Source organism: Magallana gigas, chromosome 5 (assembly GCF_963853765.1).
Source record: "Magallana gigas chromosome 5, xbMagGiga1.1, whole genome shotgun sequence".
Taxonomy (NCBI): Eukaryota; Metazoa; Mollusca; class Bivalvia; order Ostreida; family Ostreidae; genus Magallana; species Magallana gigas.
Window position 1 is genome coordinate 26,799,620 of NC_088857.1, and position 16,899 is coordinate 26,816,518.

The following is a 16,899-nucleotide window of genomic DNA, read 5'->3' on the forward strand; positions in this document are numbered from 1 at the left end:
TTTGCTACTTTGATAGGCTTTCGCATTTGGTTCAGATATAACAATACAGTTGTTAATTGAGGGGTTACAAAACTGATATGTATTGGGACGTGCAAAATCAAAATTCTAAGGGTATGTTCCACATTGTCCTGATTTTTTGATTTTTTGTTTTGTTTTTGTTTTTGTTTTTTACAATTTTCAATTACTTGTACATGTAAGAAGATGGGGGAATAAGATGGCGCAAATGCCCTTTCGGATTAGTAATGAAATACAATTTTAAATTTATTTTTCCCCAATTAGATTTATTCAAATATATTGTAATACAACTTTGCAAAAGCAAAATTTCTAACTTATTCAGTTTTTGATATATTGAACAATAAATAAGAAAAAAAAATATTGTCTGAAATTTTGGTGGCATCGAACCCGTAACAAAAAAACCCTAGATATATAAGGTTAGCTTATGCCAGGTGCTCTAACCACTGAGCCATTTCAGACACAACAAAGTGGGCTTTTTAAATATTATGTCTGACTAAGGTCACGAACTACCGGACTTGTATTATTTTTTCAAAACGTTCAGTTGTTGGGATACAAAATGATATTTTTGATGTATAGTGGGTCATCTCTCCACGTTTTTGTTTATTGAAATCGGTTTGTTTTCCAATAGACCTTATTTAGATTATGAGAAAAATATGGAGCACAGACCCACTCTATAAAAGAAAATGCCTTGAAGTTTTAAAAAATGACAGTATTTGCAGGTTTTGATACGTATACGCCTGTTTGAGTCAACATATTCCAAGTATTGAACATACCTATAGGTTAAAAATCAATGATTCGTTAAATGTATATTGTTTTAAATGATTTAAAAAAAAAACCATCAGATTTATTGATACTTTAATTTTTCAGTAGCCTGTCCGATCGCGTGTGGGCATTTTACACGCCTTATCCACCCATCTTCTTTTTACCTACGTGAATATTGATCTCTGCATCGTCTCTATAATTATCGGTATCAAATATGATTTGATAAAATAAATACAAGCACAAAACTTTGAAACTTTGAAATTTATTTAGATTGGACACATTTGCCTGTAAACCTCATCTAAGACGATTAACCCCACCAATTCCACTTCACTTTCTCTGAAATGTAAAAAATTTAAATAAACAGAAAAACCTCCATTATATTCACTCATTAAACCGTTTTGTAAATCGAAATTGTTGCTCAGTATTCGATTTTAGAAGATCTGTTAATGCATTAATTGTATCACCCCTGGTAATAAAAAAGAAACTAAAATACAAGTATAACGTTCACAAAAAAAAACACAAAAAACAAAAAAAAAACCAAACAAACAAGAAAACTGAAATATGGCACTAACGTTTTCTGCTGCAACTCTTGACCCCGTCCCCTGTATAACCACTCAAACAGCTACACGTGTAGGATCCGGGGGTGTTGGTGCACTTTGCCCGGGAGTGACATTTGTTGTCAGATCGGCGGCGGCACTCATCTTTGTCTGCAAAATAAGATATACTGTTGACACTAATCTTGTTCATGTATGTTTGCCGTGTAAAGTCATTTTATCCCTTTATTTTAGAATTGAACACTTTCTTAAACTAATAAACTAATTATTAGTCACTCTACCAGATCAAAATGACACAGAATAGTAAAGTTATCAATGATTTCTGTATTATTACTATGAATGTCATAGACAAACACTGCGTTTCACAGCAAAATGAGATTGAACATGTAGTCAGAATTTTTAAAAGATGAAAAGTATGCTCTCTTGCAGTGACAGTATTAAATCTATTTCTATATGTATTTATCTAGTCAATATTTCAGATTTTAAATAATGTTATAAGTTATGCTAAGTACTGCGCAACTGGAGTTATACTTGAGTTGACTGAATAAAGTCTTGCAGGTTTCATTGGTTCTTTGACAGTAAAAAAAGTGATTGGTCTTTTCTAGATTTATTATCCAATAGTAAACTTCGTTCAGTATAAGCATAAATGTATCTCGTTTCACTTTTTGTAACGCAGAGCAATTACATGTTTTGAAGATTAATACCTACATTCAAAGCATGTGGTATACGTAACGTTTAATATTTTCATTTAATTATGTGTTTTATTGTCATTGTGTAATCTGATGTCATCATTTTGATTGCAATATTATTTTTTTTACTTTATTCTACTTTTTCCAATCAAGTCGTGACCTATAATATGCCTTGAGTCTTTAGTAGTATCTTAATTCAGTTAATTACAGAATTTATTTATTATCAAGTGTTTTTGATGAAAAACGTTAACTGTTGGTAAAATAACGAAATATATTTTCATCCATGTTGTAACTTTGTAACTTAATTTATTTGTCAGTTAATTTAGGTCCATGCCTCATTTATATACTATCGCAAAAAATCGGAAACTACAATCTGCCTTCGTTAACTATTTTTTAAATTCTATTGGCTATAAAATATATACAAACTTTGTTCATTAAAATCATACCATGAAACTAAATATATTTACGACTTTGTTGTATGTTCTTGTGTAAAACGGAGTCCTGATCGTAAACAACCACAACATCAATATGAAATCGTGAGCTATACGTGTGTAGGTACCGTGTTTAAAATTGATAGTGATAAAACGACAAGATTTAATTTTACCATGACAGTAAAATCCGCTTCCATAGTAACCCTTTGGACAAGTGCAGGAGTAGGAGCCGACCGTATTCGTGCAGGAGGCAAGCTTGTCACAGAAGTTTCGCTCTCCCTTGGAACATTCATCGACATCTTAAATAATATAAAATAAAACTATATTTTATGTTATCACGTGTGACTGAAGGTAATGGTATAAGGAAGGTGACTGGTGGTTTGGATTGGTAATCGCTTGCCTTGACAATTGAACCCGTCTCCTCTGTACCCAGGCAGACACTGGCAGCCGTAGGAGCCGATGGTGTTCACACACTTCGCCTTCGAAGAACAACCATGATTTCCTTCACACTCGTTAATATCTGAAGGAAAAATATCAATTAGCATTCTTTTAAAATAAATTCGAAAAGCAGCAAAGCTAGACGAATGTAAGTCAAAGCAAAGCAGGGTAAGAAAATGGAATTAACTAAGGTCAATTTGCATGTTATACATGTAGCCCTGCTTATTCTCTGAAATTTATTTTCATGACTTTGAACAGATTTTTTTGTTAGTAATTCAATACATAAGGAGATAATAGTTCTCCCATAAACAATATGCATGTATGATAAAAAAGATTTATGGGGTTTGAGCAGAGACATAAATAACATTATTTATGTCTCTGGTTTGAGACAGCAATCGTAACTTTTCATTTGTAACATTTATCTACATGTACAGGAAAAGCTTATCAAATCAAAACTAAAATAAAACAGAGCTCAGAGAAAATTCTACATCAGAACAAAAAACCGTTAAGTCACTTTTCGACTTTAAGACATACCGGTATTTATTTGCTAATAAGGGTTTAGGTTCTAACTATTTTAATTGTTATTTACATATGTTACATCTAAATAAAAAAAATTTTAAAAAACTCATAAGTTTTGCGTTTATAATTTTTTCATAATGGTTTGGTGTTTACTCTGTAAGATTCAAGAGCATCTCTCTCTCTCTCTCTCTCTCTCTCTCTCTCTCTCTCTCTCTCTCTCTCTCTCTCTCTCTCTCTCTCTCTCTCATTTCCAAGGCGGCTAGCTAAATCCCCGTAACTCCCACCCGAAATCCTTGACCCGTCCCACGCCTGTGGTCTATATTATACAATTATTTAATGATTGAGCAGTCAATAGACCAGAATATTTTTCCCGAGGTGCAGGGAACAGCTCAGTATGATCTATTGCCCTCGGCCGTTGGCCGAGGGCAATAGATCATACTGAGCTGTTCCCTGCACCAAGGGAAAAAATTCTGGTCTATTGACTGTTCAAGCATTAAATAATTGTTTTATTACCTAATTCCTTTTTTAGTTTTCGGGGTTTACAATTAGCATATTGCACGAAAACCGTGCCATTATGCTAAATACTCAGATTTTTTTTTTATCTTTTACATGCACAAAACCTGTTGCATGCATTACAACATCTCAATTTAATATTAGTTTACACAAAGAAGATGGAGTTTTCAACCCATTAGATTTTAAATAGTCTTTTACCTTATATAAAGCTTTAGATTATATGATACTCCATTTTTGATAACATTGAATTTGGTTTCACTAAGTATTAAAAACAGCGTCTATGTAAAGGAATATACATACAGACGTTATGTAATGCGTTCTACAGTTCATCAGTTTCAGAGATCGGTGATACGGAATCGGAAAACCACAGGGCGGTGATTCAGAAATCGGATCACACTCTCAGAAATCGACAGTACCAAGAAGGGAAAATTGATGGGTATTTGATAAATTTATATGTTACAATAAAGTTTTAATCTATAAAAATTGTTATAGATAGTTTTAAATCCTCTGAATTTTTAAACTTTAATGTATCATCTATATCAAACAAGCCACATACCTGTACACTTTCCTGCCGACTCTTTGTAACCATTCTTGCACACACAGCGGTAACTCCCGACGGTATTTTGACATTTGGAGGTCTTTAAATCACATCTATGTTTTTCCGAGGTACATTCATTATCATCTGTATTCAAATTTGAAAGTCTCTTATATCATGGAAAGCACGGGGACATTCTTATATACTAATATATCTTTGCACTTTTTGAATTGAAACTAACGTAATGTAAATTGTGACTTGTGAACAGAGCATGTATCATATAAAATTGTAAAGAAAAAGATGCAATGATATTACATGTAGTTTGAAAATATGTAGTATCTATGCTAAAAAAAAAAAGAGAGTTGATCACTGAAAATATAGAGCTATGTCTAATCAATAATATAATATGGAAGTGAATTTACTGTCCAAAGATGTTGGTAGTACTAGTGATAAGTATAGTAAGTTTATAGTTTATAGGCCTGACTGCCCAGAACCCTAATCGTGATATAATTCCATTAGAATAAAATAAACTCGATCCTCTTAATGGCATTTTTTTTGGTTTAAACTTGTACAATTAAGAAAATATTCTAAATTTATGTGAACTTCATAACAAAGTTAGAATTAACAAAAAATAATTCTCTTTATCAACGGGAGATGATGTCTTTTAATCAAAACAGATCCAAAACTAACTTACCATTGCAGAACGATCCAGCGCCAAAATAGCCTACGTTACATCGACATGTGTAACTTCCTACTGTGTTCGTACAGGCAGCGTTCTTATCACAGGCGTTCAATTTGGAGTCACTGCACTCATCAACGTCTGCAAAAACTTGTCATATTTAACAAATGGATGATTTGAAATAGCCAAAAAAGTCTGTCCTTTACAGGTGGAAGATTTACAGTTGAGAAAGGAAAGGTGGAAGATATTTTCATAGTCAAGGGAAGTCCGTAATTTACAGATGGAAAATTCGTATAAGTCGGAGGAAGTCTTTAATTTACAGATGGACGATTCGTATAAGTCAAAGGAAGTCTTTAATTTACAGATGAAAGATTCAATCGTACAAGTTAAAGGCAGTCCATAACTTACAGATGAAAGATTCTTACAAGTCATAGAAGGTCCGTACTTTTCTTTTCTTACCTTCACATTTTCCGTTCTTACGCATGTATCCTCTAGAGCATTCATCGAATGGTTCTCCTTCCGCTTCATCTACAGTAAGGAACAATAGACAGGTGAACACAAAATGATGGAAAATCAAAAAAGCAGATTTCATAGATGACTGATCACTGACGTACCAAAAATCCAACACCTGTATCCTCCATCCAGATTTTCACATCGTTGGTTTGCCAGGCAGTTGTGTTTGTCAGTTTTGCATTCGTCCACGTCTGTAAATCAATAGGAAATGTTAGTGTAGAGAACGTGTATCACTATCCCATATAAATTTGCGTGTAGAAGTCAGACTTTATATCGTATAGAAAACGTTTACTAATGTGTTGATATTTCTAGCTGTTCTCGTCAAAAAGAAAACATGCTAATTTAAGCAATCCTGTTGTTAAGGGGGGCGTATGTGGCAACGCACTTTGAAAAAATTTTTCAAAGTGCATTAAATTTTAGACAAAATCAACGCACTTTGAAAAAAAAAAATTTAAAGTGTGTTAAATTTTGGACCAAGTTAACCCACTTTGAAAAAAAATTTCAAAGTGCGTTATGAAAGTACATCAACATTTTTTAGTATCGACACTCTTAACGCACTTTGAAAAAATATTTTTATATCACAAATTCTGGAACTGAATTTCTAATTTGTTGATAGTATGATGATGTGTTAACACTCGTGAATCTAATTTATCGTAACCAAAGATACAGGTCAAATACCTGTGCATCATTTAATTGATTACAAGAAGAAGGTCCCCTACCCCTCATTTTTCCTTCCAAAACATATGATATTCAGCAATTTTGGGTAAACCTTAATGATCGGAAAAAGAAATATGCTCAATAATTTCTCCATTGGTATGATAAAGAATCAATGTGTTTCAACAGTAACCCTCTTTTCGTATTCTAATCAAATAAATCACTTCAATAAAAGAATATTAACATTAACGAACATTAAATTATTATAAACTTATAAACAAGCATTAGGATGTAGGTTAATTTTCTGGCACTGATCTTCTAAAAGATCATATTGTTTATGATAAACAGAACTAAGTTACCTTTTTTTCACATCATATTTGCAATAAGCCAGTTGAAATATATTATACATTGATCTCTATTATTCATATACTAGTATATAAATCATATTCGTTCGGGCATAGCCCAATATACCAGATAAGAGGTAAATTTGCTGCATACTCAAAAAAAAGGAAAATGCAGTTGCTAAGCCATGAAGTTTATGTCATATTCCGATAATTCAAACCTCCCGAATTGTTTTTTCTGTGTAAATTGTCGATATTGTCTTATGAGAAAAGAAAAAATTCTCATCTAGAAACTGTTTATCAAGTTAGTTGAGAATGCAATGAGTTCTTTTTAAATATATCACATTAAGCTAAACAAGAGGCCCAGGGGCCACATCGCTCACCTGAGCAACAATTGCCTTAATTCTGATCAAATTAGCATTACCGTATCAAAATATCTTGACAACTGAGTACAGTAGATCTTGCTAAAAAAAAAAATTGAAAATCTGCCAATTTTTATCCACCCCTTTTTTTTTAGTAAAGCCCCTTTTGTTGTTGTACCTGTAAGAAGATTTTTCTCTATTCCTATAACCCCCCCCCCTCCCCATTTCGTGGCCCCACTATTCTCTAGGGAATCATGGTTTCATCAAACTTAAATCTACCTTTAATCTCATAACCTGTGCGTTCACACTAAGTACTGAGTTTTGGACCGAAAACTTTCCCAGAATATTTTTAAGGATTGTAAAACTTGATCCCCTTATTGTGGCCTCACCCTACCCCCGGGGACCATGATTTGAACAAACTTGAATCAACACTTCCTGAGGATGCTTCCATTTTAATTTGAGTTTTTCTGGCCTAATAGTTTTTGAGAAGAAAATTTTTAAAGATTTTCTCGATATATTCCTATGTAAAACTTGATCCCCCAATTGTGGCCCCACCCTACCCCCGGGGACCATGATTTGAACAAACTTGAATCTAACTTATCTGATGATGCCTCCACTCAAAGTTGAGCTTTCCTGGCCTAATAGTTTTTGAGAAGAAATTCAAAGATTTTCTCTATATATTCCTATGTAAAACTTGATCCCCCAATTGTGGCCCCACCCTACCCCCGGGGACCATGATTTGAACAAACGTGAATCAACACTTCCTGAGGATGCTTCCATTTTAATTTGAGCTTTTCTGGCCTAATAGTTTTTAAAAGAAATTTTAAAAGATTTTCTCTATATATTCCTATGTAAAACTTGATCCCCCAATTGTGGCCCCACCCTACCCCCAGGGACCATGATTTGAACAAACATGAATCTACACTTCCTGAGGATGCTTCCATTTTAATTTGAGCTTTTCTGGCCAAACAGTTTTTGAGAAGAAGATTTTTAAAGATTTTCTCTATATATTCCTATGTAAAACTTGATCCCCCAATTGTGCCCCCACCCTACCCCCGGGGACCATGATTTGAACAAACTTGAATCTACACTACATGAGGATGCTTCCATTTTAATTTGAGCTTTTCTGGCCAAATAGTTTTTGAGAAGAAGATTGTTAAAGATTTTCTCTATATATTCCTATGTAAAACTTGATCCCCCAATTGTGGCCCCACCCTACCCCCGGGGACCATGATTTGAACAAACTTGAATCTACACTACCTGATGATGCCTCCACTCAAAGTTGAGCTTTCCTGGCCTCATAGTTTTTGAGAAGAAAATTTTTAAAGATTTTCTCTATATATTCCTTATAAAACTTGATCCCCCAATTGTGGCCCGACCCTACCCCCGGGGACCATGATTTGAACAAATTTGAATCAACACTTCCTGAGGATGCTTCCATTTTAATTTGAGCTTTTCTGGCCTAATAGTTTTTAAAAGAAATTTTCTAAAAGATTTTCTCTATATATTCCTATGTAAAACTTGATCCCCCAATTGTGGCCCCACCCTACCCCCGGGGACCATGATTTGAACAAACTTGAATCTACACTACCTGATGATGCCTCCACTCAAAGTTGAGCTTTTCTGGCCAAATAGTTTTTGAGAAGAAAATTTTCTAAAAGATTTTTATCTATATATTCCTATGTAAAACTTGATCCCCCAATTGTGGCCCCACCCTACCCCCGGGGACCATGATTTGAACAAACATGAATCTACATTACATGAGGATGCTCCCACTCAAATTTGAGCTTTTCTGGCCTAATAGTTTTTGAGAAAAAGATTTTTAAAGATTTTCTCTATATATTCCTATGTAAAACTTGATCCCCCAATTGTGGCCCCACCCTACCCCCGGGGACCATGATTTGAACAAACTTGAATCAACACTTCCTGGGGATGCTTCCATTTTAATTTAAGCTTTTCTGGCCTAATAGTTTTTAAAAGAAATTTTTTAAAAGATTTTCTCTATATATTCCTATGTAAAACTTGATCCCCCAATTGTGGCCCCACCCTACCCCCGGGGACCATGATTCGAACAAACTTGAATCTACACTACCTGATGATGCCTCTACCTTTAATCTCATAATCTGTGCGTTCACACTTAGTACTGAGTTTTGGACCGAAAACTTTCCCAGAATATTTTTAAGGATTGTAAAACTTGATCACCTTATTGTGGCCTCACCCTACCCCCGGGGACCATGATTTGAACAAACTTGAATCAACACTTCCTGAGGATGCTTCCATTTTAATTTGAGCTTTTCTGGCCTAATAGTTTTTGAGAAGAAGATTTTTAAAGATTTTCTCGATATATTCCTATGTAAAACTTGATCCCCCAATTGTGGCCCCACCCTACCCCCGGGGACCATGATTTGAACAAACTTGAATCTACACTACATGAGGATGCTCCCATTTTAATTTGAATCTTTCTGGCTTGATAGTTTTTGAGAAGAAAATTTTTAAAGATTTTCTCTATATATTCCTATGTAAAACTTGATCCCCCAATTGTGGCCCCACCCTACCCCCGGGGACCATGATTTGAACAAACGTGAATCTACACTACCTGATGATGCCTCCACACAAGTTTAAGCTTTACCGGCCTAATAGTTTTTGAGAAGAAGATTTTTGAAAAATACCAACAAATTTTCAATAATTCTCAATTATCTCCCCTTTAAAAAGGGCGTGGCCCTTCATTTGAACAAACTTGAATCCCCTTCACCTAGTGGTGCTTTGTGCCAAATTTGGTTGAAATCTGCCCAGTGGTTCTTGAGAAGAAGATGAAAATGTGAAAAGTTTACAACGACGACGACGACGACAACGACAACGACGACAGACAACGGACAAATTGTGATCAGAAAAGCTCACTTGAGCCTTTGGCTCAGGTGAGCTAACAAGGTTAAAATAATCATTTATTGAATATTTATAAAACTATCAACTATTTTCACTAAACCATGAACCTTTTTTTTCAAAGTGCGTTATTATCGACGATATCAACGCACTTGAACAACATTTTCAAAGTGCGTATTTTTTCAAAGTGCGTTGTAACATGCGTATCCTTCTATATTGTACAAATTAAGATCGATCACTTTAAATTGAATTTAGATTGCAAAATGCCAAATTTAGTTGATATTGAACTCGGGGATGCAAATGTTAAACGTGTATTTCAAAATGGGCATCATGGAACAGAACAGAGCATTCAAAGGTTGCTTGAATAAAACAATTTTCATTATGAATTGTCCTTTGCATATATATTATGCTTCGGTTTGGATAAAAATCTTTTATTTTGCTTTTTTAACGTTTTTTTATTTGAATTTATTTAGAAATAAGGAGTCAGTTTTTTTTTTACATATATGGCGATATGCATGGTTTAATCAGATGAACAGTCGACATATACACACCAGTACAGGAAGTGACGCCATCCCCTTCGTAACCTTTTTTACAGGTACAAAGAAAGCCCTCTGGTGTCGGTTTGCAATCCGCTGACCTGTGACAGTTGTGTTCACCGGTCGAACACTTATCTGAAAAATGGCTCCAAACATTTATATTTCTTTGAAATGTAGATACGGTATCTTACAAGATGGATGCAATTTCGAAATTGTTACACGTGTGTTCGAATCAAAATCTTGAATAAACTACTAGTATATGATATTGTACATACCATTGCATAAGCGACATGTTTTAATACAACCAAGATTCTTCGCTGCATCGGGCTTTTTACAGATTTGTAGAGTACTACTCAAATACTGGCAGTTACTAGACGTATCAATGCATTGTTCAAACACAGCAGATTGGTTTGTCTCACAAAAACGCATTCCCGATCCAGGTTCATACCACATGGCGAAATTTTGGACTCTGTAGGACACAGGGGCATCTCTTCGTATCACTCCTGGGTCTAAATAAAGATATAGATGGAATTTAAAAACCTACAATAACTGTATTGAACATTTTAAACTGTGTTGGGTTTGAAAGAAAGGTTTTTACTTTCATTGAATTGAACTTCTCTTGTATCCCTTAAGAGCTGGAAATGTTGTTCATCGGATAACAGATAGTCCCTGAACATGCGCACCAAGTTCTCGCTATGAAGTGACAAATCTTGGCTAAACTGTGCGGTTACACAACTTGTTAATAAGCTGGTCAAAAATATCAAGTGCTTCGCCATATTTCTCCCTGAAAGAGTCACCATATGATTTGGTAGGAGTCACATTCATTTTAACAAGTAACAAAAGATAATGAATATTAATTTATAAATGTTAATATGTAGAACCGAGAGAGAAAATGCACAGCATCTAATTTTTGATTGTGTAAATGTAAATCATGTTTTGCATATGGCAAGCCAATGCTTAAATTTTACTATTGTTTGGAAAAATGTCATGGTTGGTTTTTGTTGTTGATGATAACGAAACAACAAAGCTTTATAATATCTTACTCTCATTTATTGCATTCAGAATTTACAAGTATAAAATGTTCTGTAGAGTTGGAAACTTAGAGGAAACAAGTCAATCGTTAAGAATGTATATTAAAGAGAATACTTTATCATATTGTTCATTTCTATCTTTTTTACATCAAATGAAAGAAAAGAAACCTTTTCAAAATTTTGCATTTTTACTATGAATATGCATTTATGCTATGAATATGTATGTTTTTATGCTTATATCTATTATGTATGTATATATTTATATACGCCCACCCTCCGAGGGAGACAGCCCCTCTGTTGTATACAAGGGTTTCTAACATGGACACAGACTTTGACTGATGGTAGTGAAACCCTTTGTTATGTGTGGGCCAAAAAAATCACATGTAAATTATCAATGCAAGGATTTTTTTTTCATTTTTTCTGATTAACACATACATGTATAAATGTACGTACGGTTTACATGTAGCATCTTTATTTCATAAAAACTTGATATATCGTATACGTTTTTTCAACATATGTTGATTTTTTTCCTTTTTTCTGATTAACTCATATACATATACAGTGTACATTTTTAGTTTATAAAAACCTGATATATATTGTTAATCTTTTTTCACCATATGTTATTTTCTGATGTGTTATTATATTTTTGTTTATAAGGAATCAATAAATGGTAGAAAAAAAAATTATAAATTTTGTAAAATTGTAACGGAGAAATCAGATAGCAATTAAAATAATTCTAGGTAAATGTTTATACTGCTTTCGTACAAATTAATAAGACATTTTGCAAATAAAAATCCAGGAACGCGAGTTGACAAATCACCGTCATGGCGGAAAGTGTAGGGCGAGTTAACCATTGGGTAGATACTTTGGTTTAAAATATGCTAATAAATATACCTACGCTAGCGGGTTTTTTTTAATTTCATACATCTTAATACCATTTGGTATTGGTATTAAACCTTAGACATTAAATTGTAAACAATGAACAGATTTGTTATGCATGAGACAAGGAAGTTGAATAAGGGCGGGGGCATCTTTTATCTGAAAATTTTATTAGGAACAGTGCTAAAAATTATAATGTAATTTGACTTAATAAAACAAACTCTAGATAAATGCCGCATCTACTCACTGGTTTTAAATTTTTGTTTAAAAGATTGTTCAACCCTACAACAGACCTACATAGATATATAACATTAATTTCAGTTTTGATATTTCACCCCTGTCTGCTCCTCTAAACATCCAGTCATGCAGTTGGTTTTTTATTTTTTATTTTTATTTTAAAGAATATGTTATGAAAGTTATTTTTAAAAAATCGGACACAGTATATACAACAATGAACAAAAAAATATTAGGGTTCAACATATTAACATTGTATCATATTAATGTGTAAACCCGCGCTTGTGCGGGATATCATCTAGTATACATAATATGAACAAGCAAATTACTACGCGTAAGTATTCAAATGGTATAAGTTTTGAGTTTGAAATTACTTATGTAAGAAACACACAAACAATTTCGGCATCAATTATACATACTTTCTTACCAAAACACAGAGAGACAAACATAGAACTATTTTAACAAGAGCTTGGACTTTGGGTAGTTGTGTCAAACAGCAATGTGACGTAGGCCTGTCTATATCACTGTAGGTCACTCAGCTATGGCTCTTTGAAATCAACAAGATTTTTCTGGGTTTTGAGCCAAGACTAAGCAATCGGTGTATATTAATTTTGCTTGAAACCAGCGTAATTTTTAACTTGTTTTGACGCAATAGATATCTACGTCCTACTGAAAGTCCGAGGCCTTGTTAAAATGGTTCTAAAACAATTGTTTCAAGAAAATTGCAATGAATTTCTCTCTATAAATTACACCGTATATGTAAACTTAACTCTATATGTTGTTAATAATATCATTGAAAAAGATTTATTAAGTTTAATTATTTTTTTTTCAAAGGGATTCATAACAATACAATGTTTGCTAAATTGAATAATAATTGTTATGTTAAATAAAACTCAATTTACTCAATTCTTTATTTTTAAAAGCTTTGTAGCTCATAATTATTAACATATACATATACAATTATTAAACATGTTCAAGTACTTAAAGGATTGTTTTTAAATGTGACCCTTGTCCATACATAGACAAGTAGTTTTAGGGGGATAAAATCAAACCAACATCAACAGAAATTATTTACAGATATTGCTTCTTTATTTCATGCTATAGTAAACATTTTAGCTGATGTTATGTACATATCTTTAAACAAACAGTCTTACCCTGTATGAGTCTGGCCAGCGCTCCAGCTTGTGGTGCCGCTGACACGGGGGCCGGTCGATACCGGACAGATGTCGTCACACGGAACCCGCCATCCTTCTCACGCGAACCACTCATTACCGGCGCTCCAGTAACGGACCCGTCTCCCACCTCATTTTGTTTTCACCTGAATTTACCTGAATTTACTTTACTTTCGTTTGATGATTGAAAATCAAATGATTCCGTACCTTAATTAGATCAATAGGCATTTGTCTTGTCCATGATATTTATCGTTAGAAATTATCACGTTCAACAATTTTTTTTTTTGCTTTTCGTTTCTTTAAATAAATTACTGACTTTTAAATTTACATGGAGTGCAGTGTTAAAAAAAATCCAATTATAAAGTATATCGCACAAGTAAAAAAAAAAGAAAGGAAAATTAATAACTAGATAGCTACAACGTTTTACAATGTAGTTGTAATTTGATATATTAAAAAATTGTTAAAACTGATAGCTCAAACATGGAATTCGAACATAACGGAATGTTACTGTAGATAAAACAAGAGGCCCATGGGCCACAACGCCCACCTGAACAACAATGAGAGACTAACATAATGCATAAAGCTTATTGAAGTCAAATATTTTGACTTTGCATAGCTAAGAGGACGCTTTCTGCAAAATGAGGTAGAACTTGGCCAAGTGTTGTAGCAAAGATTTTTTTTAAAATATCAATCTGTTTCTAGTTTTCCACAATGAAATATACGATCTTATTTTGAAAAATTGATTTTGTCTACAATCATTTAAAAAAGAGTCAATTATTTACCAATATAAACAAATATAGAAATACACGAGATGATGTTGCTATTTATTTTGCCTCATTAATAAAACATTCTCCACTGTTACATATACTAGATTAGGAAGTTGTGTCCACACAAAAGCTGGCGTAGATTTGAATGCAAATTATGTCCAGACATGAGTTTCTCAGAAAAAAATTATGTTAACCAGCAGGATTAACTACTAATATATAAATAGTGCCTGTTTGGGAGGGTAACAGTTGAAATTGACACCCCGAGAAAACCATTGTCAACCGACGCGAAGCGGAGGTTGACAATGATTTTCGAGGGGTGTCAATTGCATATATATTTTATATATTATATAATATTGTATCATACAATATTGTATAATATGATTTTAGTTTGTATAATAAAGTATTATATCACATGAAATTGTATTATATGATATTGTTATATTATATAATAATCACATGATATTGTATTATATATGGTATTGGTTTAAATTATATATGATTATATCACATGAAATTGTATTATATGATATGGTTATAATAGCAATAGGAAAATTAAAAAAATATTTTAAACCGTATTCCAACAATGACTGCACAGGAAAATCGATGCGTGCTAAATCCCCCATATGATATTGTGTAAACTTTAATGAATATAATAAATAAATAAATAATGCAATATCATATTATACAATATTGTATCATAATATACAATACTATATATAACAATATTATGATACAACATCATATCATAAAATATCCAAATAATTGATACGATATCATATCGTATCATATAACTTTTTTACAATATAACATATGATATTATATTGTATCATATTAAACAATAAATAGTGTATCATATTATACAATACTTTATCATAGGAATCATGTTATATTATTTAACAACAAACACATCTATCTATATTGTGAGGTAGGAGATTTTTTTTAGCTTCCTTGATAATGGAGATCAGGCTCTGCATCTGAAGCAACCTCTGTGTTTCATTTATAATATAGTTAAATCAACTATGCAAGCTATTATCTATAAAACATGTAACCTGTTCCAAAAACCTTAACCTCCTCCAGCATAGGAAACCTATGGCTTAGATTCAGCAATCAAGCCTGTCTGGATCATCAATATCATAAGATGCAAGATGTATAAGATGTATAAGTTTGATGCAAGATGCAAGATGTATAAGATGTGCAAGTTTGGTGAAGTTAAGGCCAGTAGTAATTAACTTAAAGATATAATCATCAGAGGGCACCTGCAACAAAAACTTTAACCAGCTCTAAAACCCTTAACCTCCTCCAGCATCCGAAACATATAGCTCAGATTCAGCAATCATGCTGTCTTGATCATCAGTATCATAAGACGTACCATCCATGCAAGTTTGGTGAAGTTAGGACCAGCAGTTACCTAGATATTGCTATCAAAGGGCACCAGCAACAAAAACTTTAACCTGCTCCAAAAACCTTAACCTCCTCCAGCATCTGAAATTTAGGACCCAGATTCAGCATCCAAGTCTTTCAAGTCCATAAGTAGGTCCAGATGCATCATCCATGCAAGTTTGGTGAAGACAGGACACGTAATAACTTAGATACAGGACCTGCAACAAAACCTTTAACCAGGTCCGGACGCCGATGCCGACGCCGGGGTTATAGCATAAGCTCCCCTTTACTTCGTCTCGGTGAGCTTAAAACGCGCAATCTTATTTTTTTTTTCTCAAATTTAAAATATTGTTTTCAAGTTAACGTAACACGTAAAATATTAATGTTAAATATTGTAAATAGCCAATCTGACATGCCAAATTCACAAAAATGAGCGTATCAAAGTTTCACAATAAAAAAAAATAGGTTTAACGATTGTAAACTATAGTTTACGGACAAAACTATAGTAAAAAGCAGTTCATCTATATTTCACATCTGTAAACCATAGTTAACGCGATCATCTATGTTTCAGAGGTGTTAAACTATAATTAACGCTGAAAACAACCATTTGCGATTTCAAAACATACTCTATCTGATAAATGTAGTTTCACGATTGTGAAACTATGATTACATATAACAACTCTTACCTATAGTTAAAGAATGTAAATTATTGTTTACAGATGTGAATCCATATTTATCAGCAAAATCGATCGTTAACGTTTTTTGCAGACAGATAAACTTAGATTATCATTCGTAAACTATAGTTTACAAACTTAGTTTACAAATTTAGTCAAATATGGTTTTGCAGATGTAAACTATAGTTAATTGATCGTTAGTTATAGTTATCAAATCGTTAAATATAGTTTAAAGTTCATAAACTACAGCTAACAATAAACTATTGCTAACTATAGTTTAGCGGTCGTAAACTATAGTTACTACAATGTAGTTTATCATTTGTTTAACTTTATTTAACGCC

The 16,899-nt window shown here is 33.1% G+C and overlaps 1 protein-coding gene across 1 annotated transcript; it reads right to left on the minus strand.

The window, feature by feature from the left end:
- Nucleotides 1-1,023: 1,023 nt before the first annotated feature.
- LOC105330710 (adhesion G protein-coupled receptor E2) lies at nucleotides 1,024-13,866 on the minus strand. Its single transcript, XM_034454974.2, has 12 exons — nucleotides 13,720-13,866; nucleotides 11,020-11,205; nucleotides 10,697-10,930; nucleotides 10,437-10,556; nucleotides 5,750-5,839; nucleotides 5,595-5,663; nucleotides 5,151-5,276; nucleotides 4,478-4,603; nucleotides 2,852-2,971; nucleotides 2,625-2,750; nucleotides 1,350-1,484; nucleotides 1,024-1,113 (listed from the first exon to the last, which is right to left on the minus strand). Exons 1-12 carry the CDS (start codon nucleotides 13,832-13,834, stop codon nucleotides 1,085-1,087), a joined length of 1,476 nt encoding a protein of 491 aa, XP_034310865.2. The 5' UTR covers nucleotides 13,835-13,866; the 3' UTR covers nucleotides 1,024-1,084.
- Between the last annotated feature and the right edge of the window lie 3,033 nt (nucleotides 13,867-16,899).

Coding starts and splice junctions, on each gene's coding strand:
- LOC105330710 (XM_034454974.2), bottom strand. CDS start 13,834: ATGAGTGGTTCGCGTGAGAAGGATGGCGGGTTCCGTGTGACGACATCT. Junction 4,604..5,150: donor CGCTGGATCGTTCTGCAATG/GTAAGTTAGTTT, acceptor ATTTGAATACAG/ATGATAATGAATGTACCTCG. Junction 1,485..2,624: donor AAGCGGATTTTACTGTCATG/GTAAAATTAAAT, acceptor CTTATTTTGCAG/ACAAAGATGAGTGCCGCCGC.